General features: G+C 42.5%; 2 protein-coding genes across 2 annotated transcripts in view; one reads left to right on the top strand and one right to left on the bottom strand.

Annotated features, from left to right (window-relative positions):
* Positions 1-12072: 12072 nt before the first annotated feature.
* sack1d (scaffolding CK1 anchoring protein D) overlaps positions 12073-18687 on the bottom strand; it is a 7023-nt gene continuing 408 nt past the window's right edge. Inside the window, exons 2-5 of the mRNA XM_023398994.2 lie at positions 15598-16155; positions 13848-14015; positions 13558-13682; positions 12073-13386 (exon numbers count right to left, since the gene is read on the bottom strand). Coding sequence (XP_023254762.1) covers positions 12519-13386; positions 13558-13682; positions 13848-14015; positions 15598-16083 — 1647 coding nt within the window. The 5' untranslated portion in view covers positions 16084-16155 and the 3' untranslated portion in view covers positions 12073-12518. The remainder of the gene's footprint in view (positions 13387-13557; positions 13683-13847; positions 14016-15597; positions 16156-18687) is intronic.
* Positions 13949-18687, top strand: part of zhx3a (zinc fingers and homeoboxes 3a) — a 17119-nt gene continuing 12380 nt past the window's right edge. The window contains exon 1 of the mRNA XM_087171907.1: positions 13949-14036. The gene's annotated coding sequence lies outside the window, so the exon portion shown is untranslated. The remainder of the gene's footprint in view (positions 14037-18687) is intronic.

Genomic DNA, 18687 nt, shown 5'->3' with positions numbered 1-18687 from the left:
GTCTAGAGCCATGCAAGTCACCATTTTAGTTTAGCACGTTAGCATGCTAGCATTTGCTAATTAGCAGAAAAAGTACAACTTATATTTTTGAGAATGTCAATAGTTTTGCATGTGTTTGGTCAAAAACCAAATTATTGGACAAACTTAAATTTTGACCCAAAAAGTCAGGGGCTCACCAAAGTTTTTAGGGTTCATCCTGAGGAGTACATGAATACCTGAACCAAATTTGAATAGATATCCATCCAACAGATGTTGAGACATTTCATTCAAAACATCAAATTCAACCTGATGGAGGTGCTAGAGCAGAAGTAAGGGGAACACCAAAATCAGTACATTGTCTGGGGACCATGAATTTCTGTACCAAATTCTGTGCGATTCCCTTTGATAGATGTTGAGACATTTGACTGGATAAGTCAAAGTACTGACCTGATGATGGCACTTGTCATCATTTGTCACAAGTCATGGGACTCATCCTCATGGCACCATCATTATCTGTATAAAAATTTCACAGCGATTCATTTTACAGTTGTTGAGATACAGCAGCAGTCCAGTGACAGGGAAGAGAAAGTGAACTGTGTAAAGGAGCACACCGCCCACACGTGGCCAAGCTGTGGCCTGCAGCACTAACATCTCCAAGCTGTCCAACAACACACGTTGGTGGTCTCTGACTAGTAACCCATCAAACTCTGACCTTAGCCTGCACATCAGGTGTTGAGAAACGTTCAACTGTCCACTTGTTATGGGAACCTCCCATCTGCCAGCCTCCCACGTTTACACTGTCTTCTGGAGCATAGATGAAACCTCAGACAAAATCAGACAAATGAGTGAAACTATCAGACTGATAGTATCAAAGCCCAGAAAAAAAACAGCCCTAAAATGTGTTTCTGTTTGGCTGCACTGGTGAAAAACATTTGCAGTGAGTATGTCAGCTTCAAATCTCCTTTGTGCAGGCGAGGTCAAAAGGTCACTATAAGTCTGTGAGTGACAGCAGTAATGGTGAGTGGGGCTATTTTTAAATCTCGAAGGAGAGGAACAGCCTTGACTCATGTGTGGATCCTGCACATTCTGTTTCCACACAAAATACTGAAACTGCTCTTTTTGTTAAGTTGCCCTAAAATAAGATTGCCAGCATCAATATGACTTAATGGCAATGATTATTTTAAGACCCTAGTTGTGTAATCCTTTGCTGAACTAGCAAACAATTCTTGGAATGAAGGGCAGTGTCAAAGGAGCGATTAAATGTGTAAAAGAAAGAAAGAAAATAAGCTTGGACAATGTTCTCATGTCTCCTGATAAGTTACAAAGTAGGTTACGTATTATTGGCAAGAGTAAAGTATCATTGCCTGGTTAGAATAGATTTTATTGATCCGTGTTAAAAAGTGAACCCTTTCTTTAAAGATTCTTTCCCGATGTCCAGCTGAGAAGTTCAGTTGCTTTGTTGTCAATTCGTTGTTGGCAGCCGAGGTGTTTGGTGAAGGCTGCTGTGGTTGATTGGTAGAAGGGGTGGAAAGCAGGAGCTTTGGGCTTTCCCACAGAAGCAGAGGAGAAGACTTTGAAATAGGAGCAGCTTCTCTAAAGCTTTATCAAACCCTGATCACCTGATAAATCTGTCAGAAGCTGCAGCTCCTCCATAGGAACCTGTTATTCATAGTATGTCCTGGTAAAACAAATCTTTGAAGGGCTAATCCTTTAATCCTGATTCAGTGTTTCATCAGCAGAAGAAACACTTGTGTGTTTGCTGCAAAGACTTATGCTTGTTATCTTGAGCTTCCTCAGTCAGTTTTAAGTGTCACATAAAAGTTTGAGATTAATGGAGAAAGTGTGGCAGATGGGTTGTATGTTATCCCTTCAGTCTGTGTGTTTTCAGAGAGACTCACCCCTCAGGCTACTTTGACATGCACATGCATACCTATCTGTGCTGCTATCTCTTTACAGTATATCTGTGTCAGCAGCGGGCTGAGGCAGGACCATGAGAAATGGAGGCGAGCTCGGTCCTCAGTCCCACAGATAGGGGCTGTGCACTCAGCTGTAAACAGTTTCCAGTTTCTGTGTGTGTGTGTGTGTGTGTGTGTGTGTGTGTGTGTGTGTGTGTGTGGTGAGTCTTTATTTCCATCTGTTTTCATCACCTCTGGAAAGGTGGCATGACGAGTCTTCCCACAGGAGTGGCGAGAGCGTTGCCGTTCCACACCTTCCTCCTCTCCTCACCTTACTTGATGACATGGGCCTTATCACTGTATCTGCCTGGCCAGTTAGTCCTTCCCCTTTGTTTGAGGATTAGAGGATGCTGCTGCACCAACCGCGAGCCACGCAACATTAAATTGGGAGCTTTCCAGCACGGACGAGGTACAGAGCTTTTCCTCTGTGAAGAGGCCATATTTAGAGTCAAACGATTATTTCAGATAATCTAAAGCTTAATTAAATCATCTCTTTGACTGCTACGGTGAACTCTAGCTGACTGCTAAATATGCAAATATCTCACTCTGCATTAAATCATCATTCTGTTTGGCCTTGAGCTGTGGGAGGAAAGAAGTGACTTGTTTGGAACCACAAGTCAGGAAACTATTGTAACCCTACTCCTTAAATAAAAAATAAGTTAAAATATCGAGTCCTCCACAATATTTCGTGCCATTATAAGGTCAGAATGTAAAACATTTCATTCAGTTTTGCTTTAAGAAGACTTGAAAATGTTTCACAAAAGCACCGAGAGCATCAAAGAGGTGATGCCTTCACTCCACAGTGAGCCACCGTTACAAAGAGAGGTTGACCTTGCCTTTGGCCTCTTGGCTGTCTGACAAAGCAATCCCCATGCTCTAGTGCAGTACGGCTGTCCTCTAAATGAAAGTAGCTGAGAGGCGAAGGGCAAAGAGGCCTATGGAATATCAATGTGCGATGCTCTCAATTAAGATTAAAGCTTCGAATGGAATCCTATGGAGCCGCTTCCCTAAGAAATGCTTGACATTTTACCCTTGCTGACTCTGGATAAAAAAAAAAAAAAAAAAAAAAGTGTCCTGCGCCACCACCACCACCATTGCCGCTAACTAGCTGCCCCTCCTCAGCAAGCCCTCCTTTTGCTGAACTCATTCTGTAGATATTGACTTAGGCTACAGTCACACTTCTAAGAAATAAGTGAAATGGATCATCTTACTGCCAGTGGATGATAAGAATACAGAAATATGAAAAAGCGTCTGGATCAGCAAAATGACAAACTAGGGGGGGAAATATGAGGCAGTCATGATAAACCCTTAGAGACAAATTCCCCACTGCTAGATGGAGAAATGAGAAGAGGAAAGAGAGGGGCAGAGAGGGAAAAGAGAAAGGAAAATATACATCTGCAACATGCCCATTTTAATCATATGTTTAAGAGAGAGCCTCATTAATTTACAGTATCTGAATGCATAAAACACGGACAGAAGGCTTTTAAACACATAAAACACCAGTCATGTTTTTTGTTTCCTTTTTTAGAAAATAAGCCAATGAGATCTGAAATCACACAGATTCATCATAAAGGAACAAAAGTATTTTTTCTACAATATTGTACTTCTCATATAATTAATACAACACATCTATTGTCTGCAGATTTTCATTTATAGGAAACATCCTATTACAGATTCAACAGATGTTGTTTCTGGGCCCACGGCTTCAGTGTGAATATAAAACACAAGTCGGTATTTACTTGTAATGTGCGGCACATTTCCTGGTGATTTACAGAACATGATGTCAGTGGTTTGTATCTGATCTCGTAGATTAATACAGATTAAGATGATGTTTACAGTGTGTGTCTGCCATCATCGCTTCTAAGCAGCCGCAAGCTTTTCTGGTTGTGTTTTCAATTTGATAAAACTGGGAAATATATTAGGGCTCTGTTTAATTCAAGACATTAAATTAGTAAGGAACACGTCTGCTCATTTTATATTGAGAATTATATGTAACTCCAGGTGGAGCTAAAATAGATGTGTAAGTCTGATGTAATAGTTTATTGCTGAAAGAGAAGGAGCAGGGACTGATTATGAATACGATGTAGAAAATAAGATCAAAATGGAGCCTATCGTGTAAACTCCACCCTTGATAAACAGAATTCCACATCACGCTCCAACTCTGCAGTTAACTGAATCAATGCAATTCCACTTGTGCTGATCTTGCAGACTGAGGCCCTTCCCCCATCCTCCCTCTCCCTTTCTCTCTCTCGCTCTGTCTTTCTCTCTTTCTCTCTCACGCGCGCACACACACACACAAAACACACACGCCCATCTCCCTCCCCGCGCAGGTCTACCCATCGTAACACATTAGCAGTAGAAGCCATCACACAATCAAGACAAGGCAGTGTATGAGATGTCAGGCCAATTTGTTTCCTTCTTGGAGCTACATCACATTAGCAGGGTGGCTATACCCTTGAGCTAAATCCAAGTTCACACAGAGGGAGCGGGGCTGCCGGACAGGAGGGCAGCGGTGTCAGCACTTTTCAGACGGCTGCTGACATGTATCCAGCGGACTGACATGTATGAAAACAGCTTGATGGTTTGAAATATGGTCCTTTGGATGTTCCTTTTTTTTTTTTTGTAGGCGTATACTGGAGTTTCCTGAGGCCGGGAATAGAAAAGAGTGCACAGTCAGAAAATGAAACAAAAAAGTTCTTCAGTCAGAGGTCAGGACATCAAATGAATCTGTCAAGTAAATAAGAGGAGTGGATTTTATATCCACTCTCATCAGGATCTCATGCCTCCAAACAAATCTGATATGACTTCAGCTGTGCCCTCCCTGAATCACAAGACAAATGTGACTCAGAGAGGCCAGTCAATAGTTCAATTATCTGACGTCTGTCTTGCTTAATTAAACATATAATTGACCATCCAAGGACTAATGATAGCCATCCCATTACACATGAATCCAATTGATTTGGCATAACCACCACTTGACCTCGCTGTGGATTGCCTGGCCTTAGGTACGGGGTCAGAGTGTATCTACTGTTCGCTGCTGTGACACTCCTCGCCACTGCATTCCCCGTCGCATGTCTCAGGATGTGGCTCTCAGCTCTGCCAAAAACAGTTGGAGGGAAAAATGCAATTACTGCAAGATTATCATACTGCTTCCGTTTGACTTTTCTGACTGAATTCATGAATATATATGAATCCATCTTGCATCTCAATCTGAGGCCCCTCCCGTCTTAGCGCCCCACATCTATGTTTGGCTGGTGGCATTTTCTTTGTTTCCTCAAAGTGTGTTCTTACAGGAAGATTAAAGTGTTACCCTGAAAAGCCCTCACCATAATTCAAAAAAGCATGAAACATCAAAAAATCCGAGCATACATTTCTCTGTGTAAAAAACAGAAAAAAGTCACTGTAAAATACATTTCCAGAACTTTAACGAAGAGTGCGGCGTGAAGGATGTGTTTTTCTTAAATATTGCTGTTGTCAGGTGAAAGCCTCCGAAATGTCAGAAGGAACACAACCTGTTTTTTAGCTTGATGACCAAGCATTTTTAAGTTTACCCAATCGAATTCTGAAAGGTTTTCATGAGCTTCAGGCCTGTTGAAATTTTTCAAACCACAGACGACCATTCAAATTGAAGGAATAGTTCAACATTTTCTTGCCAAGAGTAAGATCAGAAGCTTGATACCAGTCTCCTCTCTGTCTGATAAGCATGAAAACAGAGCCAGGAGATGATTAGCTTAGTTTAGCTGTAGCTAAGTCACTGCACTCAGTTACCTCCACCAACCCTGTCTGTTCGTTTGTCAGCAGGATTACGTAAATGTCCTGAACCGATTTGAACCGAACTTGATCATTCAATATGAGTTTGAATTTTTTTTCTCTGAAGTCTGGTATATGTTGTTTGACACTGGCCTTGCCGCAGGTCCGCACTCTCCGCGCTTATTTCGTGATATTTGAGTGGTGGTCCAAATCATCGCTGCTCAGAGAGTTGGCCTAAGTCCCTTTTCCACTATTTTCAAATATCCCACGACTGTCAGAGGAAACAGAAATACAAAGCTACCGTGAGTAGAACGACTTACATTGCAAACTTTTAAATACTAATGAGGTAGAGTTAAAATATTCTCTCCCTCGAACACAGCCACAACCATAGAATTACACACACACACAAAACATTTAACATCTGACCATTATCTATGATGTTATGGTATTTATTTTATCCTACAAAAGGACAATAAAATGAAATTCATTACTTTTAAAGCTTTATCTTGAAAATGCTAAATTCAGTGCTTTGAAATACTTTAAAGAGCCTGCAGGTACCCGGTGATACAATTCCTGAGTATTGGTACCAACTCCAAATACTCCATGCCATGATTTTCTCAATACCTTACTTTGAGAAAAACATGTTTTTTTAAGAACACCTTTTTATTTGACAATAGGAGTCAGAGTTAGTTAGTGTCGTCTTCGGACAACATTAACTTCAGCAAAAAGAAAAAAAAAAGTCTAAAATGATCAAAAATATAATTTAAATTAGGAACAATATGATCAAAGAATAAGAAAACAAGATTAGCAGATATTTGATGCTGTAGTTTAGTTGTTAAGAGATTTTCTGATCATCTGTTTATTATATTTCTGTAAGTATACAGAACACAATAATAGAATCATAGAAATAAGAGCATTCAATTCAAATTGTTATCATTATTATTATTATTATTGATAATAATAATAAGTGTTGACATTTGATACCTTGACCCACATATTTTGGGTGTCACCCCAAATGTAGATGATATTACTCCGTAATTAGTTAGTTGTTTATGAAATCCACACTCACTACTGCAATTGTTTAAATTTCATAACACTCCCTGCGCCCAACCCCCAAACACACACACACACACACACACACACACACACACACACACACACACACACACAAAGAGAGCACCCCTCTCTCCCTGAATGTATCACCAACCTTTGGACTTCACCAGTACTCCCCTTAATAGCTCAATCTGATGGATCATTTAAAAGCCCGCTGAAACAGACAGATGGATAATGGATTGCATGGCAAATCAATGCTGGGATCAATGGAAGACATGCATCAATAAATGGATAGAGAGCTGCTGAAATAGACACCAGAGTTAATGTGGAACAGCGTAGAACATCATTGTGTGGAGCACACAGTGGAGGAGGCTAATACGAGTTGCTCCAGCTGATAAGGTGTCCTTTTGAATAATGCAGACAACAAACTGACAGTGATAAGTTAAACTTAAGCTTAGCTGCTACAGTGTGGCTGGAGGAGCTGCATATTTAGTGCCCTCCCCCAAAACACACAGACACACACTCTGCCTCATAAAGACAGCCTCCACCAGGACAATTTCTCTGCCGGCTGTAGCTCCACAGCAGTTTCCTGCCAATTTACACGACTGTAATCATGTGACAGACCCGGTCAGACTGAGGCTGTGGTGAACTGGACTGTGAATGCAGCAGGGCAGAACATGAACAAAAAGATCACATCTTGTGTTTTTTGTACAAAACACAAAGTCCCAGGAATCTTCTCTATCGTCTGTCCTCACCGGGGACACATGAGCAAACGTCGGGCTAGGAAACGTTTTCCGCTGATAAACAAACTCTAGTGTTATTTTTCGGCTTTAAAACAGTATGCTGAGCTGACGTGCTGGGACACATGGTGTTGCCACAAGTGTTGAACTTATGTTGGACTCAGGTGGCATCGTGACCGGGGTCTGACTCATTGCTGCAGCACCGGACGCTCCAGACTTGTGGTTTAAACACCCGACAATGTGAGGCATCCCACTCACTGATAATTACATTTAATACTGGTGTCAGCTGTTGTGAATCGGCATCACAGCAAATAAAATAAATATAATTCCTGATAGACCTCAGCTTGCACTCCTACCACAAGCAAGTGGCAAGACACTACAGCTGTTTCTCGTGGGCTGGTGCCATAAATCTCTGGTGAATGGCTGGTTTAAGGCTTGGTGCTAAGGAGCAGCTGTACCCGTCTAAAAATAGCAGCAAGGCTGCTGCCGGACAGCGTGTTTTTAAAGCTCAACATGCAGTTTAGCACAAAGAGCCTATCAACAATACCTTCCACCTGCATTAGCCTGACTGCGGCCTGGCATCAGCATTACAGTGCAGGAAGTGACTGACTGTTGTGCAAACTGAACGTCCGTGCATGTCACTGTGTCTGACTCACACACCCAAACAACGGCCAGATCCTGACCGCATAATTCAGACACACTTTATTTTCCAATGAGCTGAACATTCATTATCAGTGTGTCGTGGCCTGAGGCAGAACGCTCCCTCCTCAGTGTAGTGACAACCACCGGCCGCCCTGATGGAAAACAAGGCCAAGATGGCACAGCAAACACGAAATCATTATGACAGGCACAGTTCAACAAAGTAGGACTCAGCACACTAAGCACATTTTATCAGTGTTTTCTTTAAGTCAGGTTCTTTCTCTAAATTAAAGAACACACTGAAATTCCTGCACCCAGTCCTGCTTGTTCGGACTGATAATTAAAAGTGTGAGTGCACATACATGAGCGTGTGTGTATTTGGGCGCACACACCTGTTTGGGTGTACTGTAGGGTAAATGTAATTGCTAAACACAGAGGCTGGCAGTGTTTAGAGGTGCCAAATTGCACCTCTGGGAGTCACTATAGCTCACAATCTGACTAATGAAGGCCAAGTAATCAAGCTTCAAACTCATCAACCATGTTTGCAGTAATTAAAAGGTTTATGCTCAGCATCAGGAGAGCCATTCCACTCTGTCAGTCAGTGTCAGAAGCCAAACCTGATGTTTGTTACTTCCATAAAGCTGCAGCCAAAATCTGAACATTTGACACAAATTCAGCTGCTGTGATTGTTCATTCACTTAATATGATGATAAAATGTCGTAACAAATACATCACGCTACAGCTGGAAGTCCTGTCTGTGCATTCACACCCAGGCACCGAGGGAGCCAACATAAATGTACACAGTGATGGATATAAATCCGATAATCAGTTGTATGACAAGCGCTGTGTGTCGGCGTCATCCTGATCTATTCTGTCCTGTGGGACAGTGGGAGGGGGCTGTTAGTGTAAAATACTGCCATCATATTACACACACCCTGACCTTCAAATCTACATTTTTCCGCGCTCTAAAAATTACAAAACATCCCAAAAAAATAAACACATAATGAAAATTCACATTTACATCCCTTTGGCATCCAGCATGTACTAAAGCCCTCTAAAACAAAACATCACTGTTGTTGTCCCTGGTTCTACACAGCCGCAGTTCAAAAGTTGTTTTACATCTCGATGGATGTGATTTGTCATTATGCATTTTGCATAATTGTGCTGACTAACCGGATTAGGCTTCAACATAATATTTGGTGGGATATAAAGTTACACCTTCTGTCAGACATGCTGACATAAACAAGGATTGTACCCAGCATGCAGCAGGAGAGGTTGTGTCACAATTCTCCGGGGACCATATGTGACCTGAAGAGGACATCAGACAGTGGCGCTTTGTCCACCTTCACTCAAAAATGAAAATGATACAGTTAAAGATGGTGTGAGGAATTAATCTGTAACACATGCATCTGAAATATGGATTAAATTGTGAAAATTCAGCAAAGTCTTTCAGGTGAAAAAAGACTGATAATGGTACTGTTTCAGTTAAAGAAATAAATCTTTGGTATTTCCAGAGTTCCAGCACTGTGAGGCGACTACAGCAGGACAAGGGGAAACAAGTGAGCATGTTTTAGCTGAGGACAGGGCTCTCTCTGGTGGCTGAGTCCTGCTACTGTCACAGCTGATGCTCATCACACGTGGGATCCCAGTAAATGTGTAAAAACAGGCAGTTTCTTTCAAGGAAAAAAAAAAATTAATTAAAAAGTAAATGACAGTTTTTTAATTGTCACGTGAAGTGGGATGTGTGAGCTTCTCTGTTTACCAGTGAGCCGAGCCTAACAGGCGCAGACTGTTGTGTTGTGGATCCCCCACTGCTTCCATGATTGTGCTTTGTGCTTTGCAGCAGCCAATTACAATCACATACCATTCTCTCACATTATACCACCAGTGTATTTACTTGTAGATCAATTCCCTTCTGCTACATGGTTTTACATAATGAATGCAGAGGCTGCTGATGTGTTTGCCTGCTAGGAGATGCACACACCTCAGCAGGGGCCGCTGAGGGCCTACTGTTCTTCCCTCACTGCCATATAATAGTTTGAAGTGTAGGCTGTGTTATGTCTGAAAGATAATAATGTTTTTAAATAAATCGTTGTTGTATTCGATTATGATAAAGATTTATTTTGAACTTTTAGTACATTTCTCTGTAAACAAAAGCCTTAAGCTAAAGTTAACTTTTCACATACAATACCAGACAATACCAATATAGTTGAAACTGCAGTTAACAGTCATTTAATTGATTGATACTGGGTAAGCAATCTTTGCGGGTCATTAATAGGAACAATGGATAAATTAGTGGTGGAGCACAAACACACCTAAATGTACTTTACATATCAAATGTAAAAGTACTCGTTGTACTCTGCTGTTTATGCTCTGATGTCTAATAGGCCAAACAGTTCATCTATTAATCAAGAAAACAATCAGCAGATTAATGAGCAAAATCATTAGTTGCAGCCCTGATCAGCTTATAAAATCTTACTGTGTACAGTAACTAATAATTATAAATGTCTAATAAATGTAATTAGTTGGATAGTAGTTTAAATATAACATGAAAATACTCAAGTATAATACAAATACCTCAAAAATGACACTTAACTACCACCACTGTGATAAATTGCCAATAAAGCATCTCAGAAATGATCACTGAAATGATTTTGAGTACTATTATAAAACATACAGAAGCGATAAGTCTTTGTTAAATGTTTCAAAATATCGGTGATATTAAATGTAACTGAGTGTCAGAAGTGAAAATACTGTTATTCTGTTTTATGTTTCTCATGCAAAGAAGTGCTCCATCATCAATTAGTTCACCTACAGTAAACTGATATATGAACACGACTGTCAAATCATTTCCCCTTTCTGTGTTAAATTCACTGCGTCTCTACATGTGTTTAACTGTTTGTCTGACAAATTGTTTGGTAAATAGTAGACTGTTTTAAAACAGGATCTCATGTTTTGCATAGTTTATAAACTTAACCATGAGCTAATAATTTACTTCAGCTTATTAGTTAACTGCAGTATTATGTGACTCTTCATCTGGACGATCATTTGATCATCGTGTTTCCTGTTTTCCATCATGTTCTGAAACCACATCCAACAGGTCTCCTTCCTTTGTCAATAAAGCTATCTACATCTTGATATGGAATATTTACACCTCTCATCCTGTCAGTGTAGTTCAACGTTAGTCACGTAGAGCTGAGAGTGAGTAATACATTTATAACCGAGGGCATTCACCGCGCTCCTCACCAGAGCCAAGACATTGACTTGTTTTGATACACAGTGGGACCTTTGTGCTTGAGCGTGTTATGAAGGCTGAAACACTGCTTGTGCCACGCCCAGCAGCACATGGTGTCCATCTAAAGTCCATGACTCACTTTATGTGGAGATTCGGAATAACTTCAAAGTAGATTGTTGCTAATATGTATATAATATATAATGTATATAGTACACACAAATGCCAATCCTCTACATGACTGCTGCATAAATAACAGCTGTTCTTGTCTTTTAAACCACAACTTGTTGAAAGTGCATCTGTGTGGGAAATAAATATAAAACATAATATAACAGCAAGGAATCTGCAGTTATAACCTCTTATCAGGAAGTGTTCATTTAGCATTCATCCTAATCTATGCTTGTAATCGGTGACAGAGCTTTTCTTCTACCAAATTCCCCCTGAACGGGGACTGTGATTGGCTACATAATCAGCAGAGGTGCCAGTTTCACAGATGCCAAACTAATTGAACAAAGGCACGAGGCGCAGGTGCTCATTCCCTTTGTGAAGTCACTTTGGAGTGGTTTACTTCCTTGTGCATCCTGAAACTTGTCAACAAATATTTTCGAACACCTTCCTCAGGAGGATTCGATTGCAGTTTAAACTACAATCAGGCTAAAATGGAACACAAAGGGTGCATAATTAGGAGTGAGAGGGTGAGAACAGACAAAAAAATAAGCCTTCATCTAGCAAAATACTACTTTATTTATTAGCAAGGCACAGTGTGAGCCAGTTGCTCTCTGGAATGATGATCAGATGCAGTTACAGCAGCCAAATGTGATTTAAATAAGCAAAACAGCACTTCAGTGCATTTTCACTCATACTACAGCAGATATCATCCAGTCTTAACCTCCTCAGCACTAAAGCATGTCTTTGGTCAGGATTCTTATTTGAAAAACGTTAGTGTCAATTACAATCAGGTATAACCATTTCACCAGAATTTGCTTCCACATGGACAGGGCCCAGCATGAAGAGGACAGAAGTGTGCACTGCAGAAAAGAAGACCGAAAGAGAAAGGAAAAAATTCTACTGCAAAAGCCAAAAGCATTTATCTGAAACAGAAGATCCATTAGAAACCTCTCAACAGCTCTTCGCCCACCACCCTCCATCACTGAAATCTCCAAAGACAAACTAGTGTACACATCTGGCTCTTGGCCATGTGCCCATGCCCGCACTTTCAACAAGCAGTCTGGGGTTTGGGTCCTGCTCCCTGTCTCTGTGTGCCCTCTGCCCGCCGTGAGCGCCAAGCCCCTGAGTCATGTTGGTGACGTCTGCTAGCTCCCGCCTCTGGGACAGGGTGGTCACCATGTGTTCCAGCTTGGAGCGGATGGCGGAGTAGTGGTGCTGGCGTTCTTTGGTCAGCTTGTGGAAACAGTCCTTTAAGGTGCCATCTGGAGCTGCCTGGGTGGGCAAGATCTGCCTGGACGACGTAAAGAGGGGAGAGGTGGCCTGGTTTGGTCCTGTGGCTGTCTGTGTGATGAGGCTGGGGTGTTGTGCGAGCTGCAGGTCAGTCTGGGTGTCACTGTCCCTCACTGAGCTGTCGGTCTGAGTGGTGGCGTGGCAGGAGTCAGTGCTGGGGGTCACTTGTTCTTTCTCTGGCAGCTGCTCTGCAGGGAAACGCTGAGTCGTGCTACCAGCCAAGATCTCCTCCTGCATGTGCTGCTGCTCCGCCCAGTCCTCACCTATGGTGGAGGAGTCAGACACTGGGCTGCTTTTACAATGATCTGGAGCTGAAGGTTCACGCTTGCGGCTGGGCGTGCTGGTCAGACATGCTGGCTCCACAGACCTCTCTCTGGCCAAGTGAGGGGAGGAGGTGACTGAGTGTTTGATGAGGAGGTGCTCATAGATGCCGCTGTTTCGGACACTCGGAGGTCCTCGAGTGTTTATAGGCAGAGACTGGGCGTAGAGGATGCGGAACTCCTCGTCGAACTTCTCTGTTATCTGGCCGGAAAGCTCGATGAGGTTGCTGCTGTTCAGTTTGCCATCGGTCCAGTTGAACCTGCACAGGAATAGGATTTAACAACATGCATGACTGACTGTCCGTTACACTAGGAGGAAAAGTGTGCTACTTTACAGTCTGGAGAAGTTGGGACTTCCATGCTACATAGTAGCCAGCTGAAGAACAGTGTGTGCTGCTTGACTTTAGGTGAAATGGTTGGCAGGCTGTTACCTGTAGGAACCTGTAGCTACTCTGTTTCCATCAATCAGCATAAATCTCTCATGAACTCTCCCAGTGATCCTTGCTCCGGATCTCATGTAATAAGTCGTACCGGTTATGGTTCGCACTTTCATTTGCTGTAAGGATTTTTTAAAAAAAAGAAAAGAAAGAACAGGAGTGAGAGGTAAACATGGATCCACCCAGTCACACCAAATCTTCAGGACATATTTTAATTTGATGGCATCTCACTTTCATGTTGTGCACACAGAGCCACACCCAGCTTTACTGAACCAACCACATACCCGAAGGTCATCCAGGCAAACGTTGACATTTCTGCACATCTTGAGAAAAGCGGGAGCGCATGATTGGTCCAGCAGGATGTACACAGGGACTCTGCGTCTGGAACATGCCTCCTGAAGATCCTTAAAGATATCCAGGTCTGTCAGGGAGTCTGTGACTATGGCAATCACCTGCAGTGGAAAATTACAGAGGTAATATAATAGAATTCCTTTTAGGGCTGCAGCCGTGCTCTCCCAGATGTAGCGCATGATTGTGTTTTCATTATTATCAAATGCAAGGCCTTATTCAAACAGAGCTGCGAATCTCTGTCAGACACACTCCCTGTAATGTGTGTGCTGATGAGCTTTCTATTGACTGTGGTCTGTTACCATGGCAATCGGCAGTAACGCTTGGTCAGCAAACAAATGACTTTTATACAGGAGACAAGTAGGCATGCTGTAGGGCTTGCCTTCAGTTTCCCGAGCTTTGTTTTGCACTGAGATTTCTCTTTTTCGCGAGGAGGAATGGAATTTCAGATGTTGTGGTAAAGGTTGTGTGTGGAGGATTAGACATGGATGTTTACATATCTCAGATTTATTGCTCCAAACTGGTGTTATCCACATGCAGCTTTGTCAGGAGTTCCCCACCTTATTTGGATGGCAGCGTCTGGCTGCTTATTTTTAGGAAAATCTGTAAAACCAGGGTTCAATTTCACAGAAATACAGGACCAGGCCGTTTCTGTGAGCCAACCAGTGTACACACACGGTGTGCCGTTACAGTCAGTGGCTTCAGTGTACAATAAAGACTGTGTGCAGTGGGCGGTTTAACATTACAAAAGGACAGGCGATCTCTGAATGAGAATATTTTTTCTAAGGTTTCAACTGGCTGAAAGCCAGAAACTGGTTGTATATATCACCATCTTTTAGCTGTAAGCTAGAGAGGAAATCCAGAGTTTAAATCTCTCTAATGAAAGAGAGAATGCAAACTTTCATGGAGGGAAGCAAAGCAAGTCGAGGCACATCTGGTACGCAGGCCCTACACAGGCCTGAGGTGCTGCTGAAGCCGCAGACTCCCTTCACGCTCCTCATGCAGGAATGTTTCTTTTCAAAACCAGAGGCTGGACTGACAGCTCCCATCAGGAACATCTCCATGAATTTTCATGCTGGTTTTTTTTTTGTTTGTTTTTGTTTTATCCTTTGGTCACTGCTTTCACTCTAATCAAGATTTCAAAAACCTGAACTTCTAATATTCAGATGATCAAGGAAATTCCATGGGGACACTATGGCATGTATATTAAGGATGATTCAAAGAAGATTTAGAGCTTGAGTTTTCCCTCAAAAATCTTTTTATATGAGACTATACACACAAACACACACACACACACACACACACACACACTCAAGTCACTCAGTTTTTTTGGTGGGAGGCCTTTTTGATAAAATATCAATTTGAATTGACACACAGACAAAATAAAGGTACTGGTGTAGGATCTCTAAACAGCAACTACACAAATCCACATTGTATCACTGTAGCCTTTAGGTCTGGAAAATACTGTAGGATTATTACACTGTGAAATAGTGGGGGGTTAGAAAATACAAAATTAAACTAAAACTAGTTATTATATTATTATAAAGCTGAGAAAAAATACTGACACAACATGATTTCAGTGCCTGCAGTGTAGATTTTTTTAAAGGAAATAATATGATCAGTTGGCAGCTTATGAGGAATCGTAAAAGATCATTATTATGAGACACTTCTTGTCGTCGTGCATACCTCTCTGGCACTTTTAATCATACGCCTGGCAGCCTCCTTGCAGCTGTAGATGCACTCCCCATAGCTGGGCTGGAAGTGCGCCACGGCCCGTGTGACTCCCCGGTACGACCCCGCGGTGAAGGCGGGCCAGCCCATCTCCAGCAGCGGCGGCTCCACGTCCGACACCTCGGGGAAATAGGTGACGGAGGAGCAGTCCAGGGAGCTGCTGAGCGACTGCTCCAGCACCTGGTCCTCCCCGTGAACTGACACGCACCGCGGGGGCACGGCGGTGCCCCTGATCCCCTGGATCTCATCGTCAGACAGAAAGTTGGGGATCCTCTCTTTTCGGAGGAAGTCCAGAAAGTTGTCGGGCCCTCCGGACAGCAGCTCCTCCAGAGCCAACCGGTGTCTCTCGTTGTAGACCTCCTGCAGGTCCAGGTCTCCGGCCCCGGTTTGTTTTGGACCCAATCTCAGAGGTGAGTCTTCCAGGCACTGTGACAGAGCCATTGTTGTGGCTATTATTCCCACTTTACCTTAAATAGGCTCAAGTGCCCCGCTGGTGGCAGGTAACGGCTTGACCTACAAGAAGACAAATTCGTATTTTGTTCTTTCCCTCCGTTCCTGTAGGTCGTTGATGCGTATTGGCTGCAGCACAGTTGTTAAACCTGAATGGCGTCTCGGGGCTCGCCGAGTCGGGCTGTCAGTCTAATGTAAAGCCGGTCTCATTGGCTCGTTTGGAGGCAAACAAGCCTCCTGCTCAGCCCCCTGCTCTGCCCTGATCCGGTTACACCGCAGATAGCAGGGAAGGCCAGAACTCTCACTCTGACACTTTTTCCCGAGACCACGGACGTTGTGATTCCTAGCGAGCATTTCTTTTAAAAACTGTAATCGTCTGGCAGGAGTGCCTCTGTCACTTTAGAGGAAAATAAACACGTAGACAGCAATTCTCCGTGTCTGCCTGTTACCTGTCACTGTGTGGAGAGCTCGTGAAGCTGTTGGCAGTCACGAGGAGCACCGCTTTCTGTTTTATGGTGTCAAGCAGCACATTTCCCACTAAGCCTGAGCCAGTGGCCCGCAGTGTTTGAATGCACGAAGCCAGTAGCTCATCAGTAGTCTGGTTTGTTTACAGAATTGAAGTGGTTCAGCTTTTACTGTAAAACGCCTCCAGACTCGGGGAAGTTTACACTCAGGCCTAGTCAGCACTCAGGCCTCATGATGTAAATGTCCACATTTATCTCAAAACCACATTTTTAAAGACGTGTTAAACAACAAAGACTTCAGCCACTGTCAACCGGATGTTCAGATGAGACACCGTCACAGAAAAAGTGTTTGTTAAAAATCGTATACCAGGAAAGATCCGGTCAACAGTTTGTCACCTTTGTAAATCAGTGCGCAAGGTGCGCAAACTGCGGGTAACCATAGCAACTGTAGCTCTGCTGGATGTTGCACGTTAGGTAGCAGATTATAACTCAAAGAAACGGACCAGATATAATAATTATGAACACCACGACGCGCCCGCCTCGACCGGTGCCGCTGTCAGGCTCATTTACACACCGTTTGAGCAGCAAGAGTGCTGAAGATCTGTCAAGTGGCTTCGGTGACACCTGTGGTAACAGTCACTCACATCGAGTGCCCTTCTGCTGCTCAACTACATAACCTTGAGTTTCAGCCTAAATTTGCAGTATCTACTGTTCCTTAACATTTAGATGTTGAAAATAAACTGTTAAACTGCAACACTCAGGTTTTTATTTTAGAATATAATCCAGAGAAAAATGTTCAGTGCATTATTTTGGGACAGATAGTGTCCTAATTGGCCAGAGAGGCAGATCCACAATCCACAGAGGAGCAGTGCCTCAGTGCAACCTGACAATAGCTCAAACCTCCACAACATTGTCCATAAAATAATGCAAACACCATAAAACCTATAAATACAAGAAAAGTATTTTATATATTTGAGTTAAACGTCTTTGAATCCCAGTACTACAGCAAGATGCACTTCAACACGTCTGCTGATCGGGAAGCACAGGCTGGGTTTTTGTTTTACTATTGAGCGATTCATCTTCCTGATAGATAATCTTTGTTTTTCCTGACTGTACACAGCCACAGCTACAGGCAACGTCTGAACTCCGTCAGGACACACTGGAGGGGAAGAGTAAATATATGTATCTCCAATACTGGAGGTCTGTTGGGTTCCTATATGTTCATACATTACAACAGACAATGAGGATGTTATATTTATGTATATTTATATCCGGTTGTCCAGGTATCTGTTACACATCACATAATGTCTAAATTGGTTATATAGTATCTTTCTAAGCAGACATGATATAATGTTTCCATAGTATTCAGTGGCTTTAGAATGGATTTATCATACTACTATTATTTCTGCATTATTACCAGAATGTTTATATTTCTCTCATATGTTTTTTTTTTTGTTTCATTCAAAAACATAATTCCAGCCTTTTTCTATTAGACCCTCACTCCATACTTGTCTTCGTCGGTTTTGCGCTTTTACGCACAGAAGGCCAACAAGGTCATGTGGGTCACAGCCATATATAAACCACACATACATACATACATACATACACATATATACACACACACACACACACACACAACAACAACACATAACTGGTAATTTGATTAAAGGGAAAATGTGGTCTTATGTTTAAGTATAAAAATGGACATGAACAACCAGGCCACATTCCATACAGTACATAAATTGGTCTACCACTATTACGCGTGCGTAAAAGTCTATTTTAATTCTTTAGGCTAATAGGCCTGTGCTTTAAATGACAATTCCCAAAACGATTAATATTCATAGTAGCCCATCAAGAGATCTTTTTTTCTAAAGACGGCAACCATCAATTGAAAAAGACATGTGACCTAATTAAGAGGACCTTTTGGGTGATGAAGCTCACTGAAATGGCAGATCACTGAACTCCTGTCAAAACCCCGAATTTACACAATACAATCCATCTGTTCAGGCTGCTCCGCGGCGCCATTGTAACTATGTATAACCCAATCTGTGAGAGCACTGCCTTACCCCTATAACGACATACCCAAATGTGCACTGGGCTCAGTATACGTACCCCCCCCCCCCTTCCACAT

Source organism: Seriola lalandi, unplaced genomic scaffold, assembly GCF_002814215.2.
Source record: "Seriola lalandi dorsalis isolate HSWRI2012SDOR001 ecotype SW California unplaced genomic scaffold, Sedor1 jcf7180002050280, whole genome shotgun sequence".
In the NCBI taxonomy this organism is placed as follows: Eukaryota; Metazoa; Chordata; class Actinopteri; order Carangiformes; family Carangidae; genus Seriola; species Seriola lalandi.
The sequence above is the reverse complement of the archived record's forward strand: the minus strand, read 5'-3'. Positions and strand labels throughout refer to the sequence as shown.